Source organism: Melitaea cinxia, chromosome 12, assembly GCF_905220565.1.
Source record: "Melitaea cinxia chromosome 12, ilMelCinx1.1, whole genome shotgun sequence".
Classification (NCBI taxonomy): Eukaryota; Metazoa; Arthropoda; class Insecta; order Lepidoptera; family Nymphalidae; genus Melitaea; species Melitaea cinxia.
The window spans coordinates 10804612-10810467 of NC_059405.1; the positions used below are offsets into that span (position 1 = coordinate 10804612).

At 29.4% G+C, this 5856-nt stretch overlaps 1 protein-coding gene across 1 annotated transcript; it reads right to left on the reverse strand.

Annotated features, from left to right (window-relative positions):
* Positions 1 to 1654: 1654 nt before the first annotated feature.
* On the reverse strand, positions 1655 to 5650 carry LOC123658433. The gene is made up of 5 exons (XM_045593856.1): positions 5558 to 5650; positions 3230 to 3455; positions 2983 to 3134; positions 2529 to 2687; positions 1655 to 1918 (listed from the first exon to the last, which is right to left on the reverse strand). The coding sequence occupies exons 1-5, from the start codon at positions 5619 to 5621 to the stop codon at positions 1743 to 1745; spliced, it is 777 nt and encodes a 258-aa protein (XP_045449812.1). The 5' UTR covers positions 5622 to 5650; the 3' UTR covers positions 1655 to 1742.
* Positions 5651 to 5856: the final 206 nt, after the last annotated feature.

The window sequence follows — 5856 nt, forward strand, 5'->3', positions numbered from 1 at the left end:
TTTCTCAGACCTACCCGATATGCACACGCAATTTCATAAAAATTACTTCAACCGTTTCGGAGGAGTATACTAACTAAGATTGTGACACGAGTATTTTATATATAAGATAAAAGCTTGAGATTTATATAATTATGTATTATGTAGATATATTTAATCAGTACTCTAAAAATCGTAAAGAATAAAAAAAATTATACATGTAAAATTTCATGCTTAATTGTTTAGAATTTTTTAGATTCGTTGTAACTCTTACCAATTTCAATTTTTTTACTTACTTAATTTTTTTCTTATTGTGAAACATATTCTTTTTAATTTTTCGAACGTACGTTTACTAGTTTAATTTATTAATATTTCACACATTAACAATTATTTCGATCTAATCGTCTATTGTGTCGATAATCAAAATAGTTTAAATAAACAAAAATAAAAAATGTTTAGATATATCTGTATTTTTGATCTCAACAGCAGATTATAATTTTAATGTTATAAAATTTTAAGTAAATCGAAGAAAAAAAGAAAAGAAATAATAATTACAATCAATTACTACAACTTTATCACTCGTTTGGCGTTTCTTTGTTTTATACGTTTGATAATATTTGAAGCGAAATGAAATACGTATCGTAAATGTAACAACCAGAAACAAAAATATATCTATATTAATATTATTAAACATCACTAAAGTGGCGGAGTTTGATTTGTACGTGTCATTAAACAATAGACAAAAGAAAATGTCGAACATTTCAAGGTTGTCGCTTATGTTTGTATGATTTAATTTTTTTTTAAATTTATTATTTATTTCTTTGAATTTGGAAAGAAAACAATCAAGTTCCCACTAACAACTAACATATACAGAAGCAAAACCAAAGATTGAGATAACAAACTTTAAAATCAGAAATTAAAAAAAAATTATGTTTCTACAATTATAATATGTTTTTGAGCATAAACCAATATGTTTGCAATAAGGAATATGATTAAGGTTATAATTAATAAAAAAAAAAAATATCCGTACAAATATTCGTCACGTGTAGAAATCGAATCGTATCGGCTATTTGTCTTGTGTCGGAAGTCCGCAACTACACACAACACATAAGTACAAGCGTCCATAACAAACATTTGTTTGGCCTGTACAAAATTTTTTTTGGGAATCTGCCGTGTGGCGTCGGCCGAGTAGAATAACACCACCTCCTTACTTTCCGTGGGGTTCATAAAAGGCGACCGAAGGATAAACCTGCCTCAAAATCATCAGGGTCCTGGAGAGAAAAACTTCATATGAAACCCGGAATGGGGTATCCGTCAAGAATTCTTGGCAAAACTCTAAAATGTGAAAGACTCCTGCAACCGAACTGGCTCCACACGTATCGATACGTCGTTCTTGTGGGCCTAGCCAGTGAGGTCAAGAGGGTGGCGCAGAGCTTAGGCAACTCTGCGTTTTCTTGAAGTGTCCTATGCTTCACAGTGTCTGTCTGACACTGTCTAAATCGTCTACAATAGACGGACTAAAGCCAAAGAGCAATGGGAATCGAATCCGTGATTGCTAGCATAATAGCAAGTTGCTGTAACCGTTGTACTACTAACTGGTCGCCGAGCATACATAATTATAACGTAAAAATGATGAAATATTTACTAAACGTGAACCGAATAGGAAAAAAATACAACATTGAAATATATATAGTTTTATATTTGTGCGCATTATACAAGTGTAGCTAATACATAACTATATATAGACGTGTGTGTGTGTTAAATTATTAGTTTTTTACGAATGGGGTTACATCATCAGTTAAAAAATATTTCACAGGTACGGCTTTGAAAAAACGATGTAGAATTTCATCAAATATTTTCATAGAAACGTCGAACATTTCTTGACCGATCGTCGGCATAATAATTCTCCAGTTCTGATTAATAAATGATACGAAGAGATCACCTTGAACAGAAAAAAAGAAATATATTTTTACAAACTGTAATTTAATATGAAGTTGAGTTCGCGCCATTTTTGGCACGAACTTAGGGAGGCCTATGTCCAGCAGTGGACTGTGATAGGCTGATGTGTTGTCATACAATTTAAATTCAATATTTGGTTACGAAACAGATTAAGAGCATTTGTAGTTATAAACATATAGTAATAAACAGTAGAAAAAGATTTTTTTTAATACAAATAAACTATATAAATGCCTAATGAACTTGAAGTATGTAGTAAACTAAGCAAAATTTATTCATAAAAAAATATTTCATCAAATCGATGGCTCCTAAGTATACTGAGTCAACTATACTTTTAATAACTTTATTTTTTTCTTACATAGGAAATCAAGTAAATGTTATTAATATCTTAAAAAATTAAATTATCAAAAGTTGTTAGTTGACTCAGTATACTTAGGAGCCATCGAAATTTTATTATTAATTAAAGTATACAGGCACGTATATACGTAATTAATTATTTCTAATTATTATTAATATAGCTAAAAATAAAAATAAAAACAGTTTAATATTTATTTTGTGTATTTAATGGAATTAACCAAAAAAAATTAGGTACTTACTGATGTCTTGGTCGCCAATAAATATGTTGTTAGCATTCATTTTAAGGTTGCCAATTTCAAAATCGTAACGGAATTCATCCATATGACATTCAACATATAATTCACCGTCATCCTTCTTGGTGATATGGTAAAAGAAGTACATTTTCATACGAATTTTATCTGTAATTGTACATATTAAAATATTAATTAAATTGAAATTAACTTTTATTTTCATTTATAATACACGAAATCAATCCCTAGCCAGTCACTATGAAGTTATCAAAATTACATAAAATTATTTTGAAATAAAATTGTAGTAAATTTGACTTATTAAGGCGACCGATGGCGGGATAACCATCCAACTGCTGACTTTCAAATACACAGGCCGAAGATGGGCAGCAACGTCTTCAGTGCGAAATTGACTTAATAAAATTAAAATTATATAAAGTCAAGACTTTGCAGCCATATTACATACCTAGCTTTACTTTTGCGTTTCCATTAGCTTGTATCGCATTGCTTCCCAAGAACGACTGCATAATTGGGGCTAGGCTATCTAACTTGAACTTTGCTTTAATAAAAAGGTCACAAGTGATGTCCATAATTGTGGCACCTTTATGAAAATTATTGCTGTAATAAGAAAAAGTCGGAATTTAAGAATATAAAATGTTCTGTTGTTAAATATAATCGATGTATGCTGTTATTTATTTCTTAAAGACACTTACTCGATACTATTAATCACACAATCTTTGATCCCATGTAACTGTGTGTGATCCAATGACAAATTTAACAAGCCAACGATTGAGATCGGTAATTTTTCTAGATACAAAGGATCGATTGGAGGTATCTCAAGTTCAGGAACTCCACCTTCACTTATATTTCTTAAAGCGTTTTGAATTAAGCCAATAACACATTCGCTGTCCTTGTAAGAGCATTTTTGGAGTGTATCCACTAAAATAATAAGAAAATTATTAGTCCTATTTATTTTGGACTAAATTATCAGAAATTTTTGTTCTAATAATAACAAATAAAGTAATTTAGAAAGTTTAAGCCAAACTTTTATAAAGTTTGAGAGAAGGTTAGTCAATTCGACCGTATATATATATATAATTATAATAAACTATTACCACTGAATAATTTTGTTTGCTCGTAAACGAACTACATATATATATGTGTATGTCCAGGTATAACTTCGTCGTTTATGAACCGATTTTGATAATCCTTTTTTGTTGGAAAGAAAATATCCTTCATATGGTACCATGATAAGAAAACCAGGGTCTGCAGATGGAATCCCAGAGAAATCGAAGGAAATTCTCGAAAATCGTAGTGACGCCTAGTGTCTTTGTTAATTTTTTTCGTCTACTTGTGATGTTATTACTTGTCGATGTAATTGAAGTCGGTTTTTTTCGTTTGCGAGTAAACAAGATTATTCAGTAGTAAAAGTTTATTACAATATAACAACTTTTCGGATTTTTTTGTCCACCCGTGACCATGGTTGCTGTAAAGTATCCGAAACGTTGGGTATTTAAAAAACTTAATAAACCGCGATAAAATCCGAAAAAAAGTTGTCCATTATTATTATTATTTATATTCGTTAGTTCATTATATGAATGTGATTTTAACTGAGGTACGGCACAGCGGATAATTTTCTGTTTAAGGTGTGGCGCAGCCCGACTGGGGCGGTACCTCGACCTAACAGAAGACCACAGCTAAGTAATACTGTTTTCAAGCAGTATTGTGTTCCTGTTTGTGAGTAAGGTGACTAGAGCTCCTGGGGGGATTGGAGATGGCAACGCTCTTGCGATACTTCTGGTGTTGCAAACGTTTATAAGCTGCGTCACTTATCATCGGGTGGGCCGTACACTTGTTTGCCGACCTAGTTACATAAATAAAGAAAAAAAATGAGTAGGTACAATTCGCGTAAACATTAGAAAAGTAAATCAATATAATTTAAGCACACGTAATTTTACTACTTCATAAAAAATTTAAAAAATAGCGCAAAAGATTAAATTCTAAACTAAAATGATTGAATGATTTTGCAGAAAACAAATATATATATATATATACTATATTCTATTGGATATATATATTTATGTCAATATATTTTGAAAATAGTCTTTCCCGTAGCAGGATACGTGACAAAACATGGATGCCAATAAAATCATTCAAGGAAGCGTTAAGTATTTTAAAGTATAATAACGTATACTAACTATTAATTATTTTAAGGAATTGAGGTAAATTATTATATAATATATTTATTAAAATATATTTATTAAAATATATTTATTAAAATATATTTATTAAAGTATTATATAATAATACTTTAAGTTATCGAAATAAAAGAAGTCTTAAAACATTGCAAGAATTTGAATGTACAAAAAAAAATTAGAGAAACTAAATTACCTAAAGTCCTCGTTATCTTTGGGTACTTTATAAATTTTTCACGTTCACCATATAAGCTTTTATATATTTTTCATCTATAACATAGACACACAGTCGTCTGTTCTTATGGTAAGCAGCTTAATATTTATGTTATAGGTAACAGTCGACTGTTCTAGTTTAAATAGTTATTTTTATAAATATATATCGACATAAAACAATAATATAAATAAATACAAATAGTATATACATGGTCAAATGGGAATAATAAGTAAAAATCTATATACGTGAAGCAAAAACTTTGTACCTCTTTTTAAAAAATTGCGAGAACGGAGGAGTATGAAATTTTGCACACTTATACCTAATATAGAGAAGGAGTGCAGAATACTCATATTTTTTTAATTATGCCTAAAATACATTAAATCGATAAAAAAACATTGTAACACACACTACCATATATTTGACACACACGCGTCAATAATAGTAGTATAAATAAATATCTCTAACTTACACACACTAGTGTCTGTGCCTACGATAAGCAACTTATTTTATTTTTCGATAAATACATATAAATAATAATACTGGTAACAATAACAGACAAACAAATTAATAATCTGTTTAAATAAACTTTATTTTCTTTTCAAAAGAAATACAGCTACTCGTATTAAACTTACCAAATGCAGAGTTACAAACACCAACAAATGCGAAACTAATAAGACAAACAAATTTGAAAAACATCGTTCTATTATTTACCACAACTTGATACTCAATAAGTATTAGCAGCGAATAAAATGTTTATATATACGAGTAAGCAATAACGAGAAAAAATAAACTAAAATTTAATTTAGACACTGATCTTTAGAATTAATTACCGTGTAGAGTAACCGTCCGCGTTTGCAAATGTAGAATTAAATAACAATGTATCTTTAATGTAATTCTTAAAAGAAAATTAAAATGTCCGCGTTGTAATTGC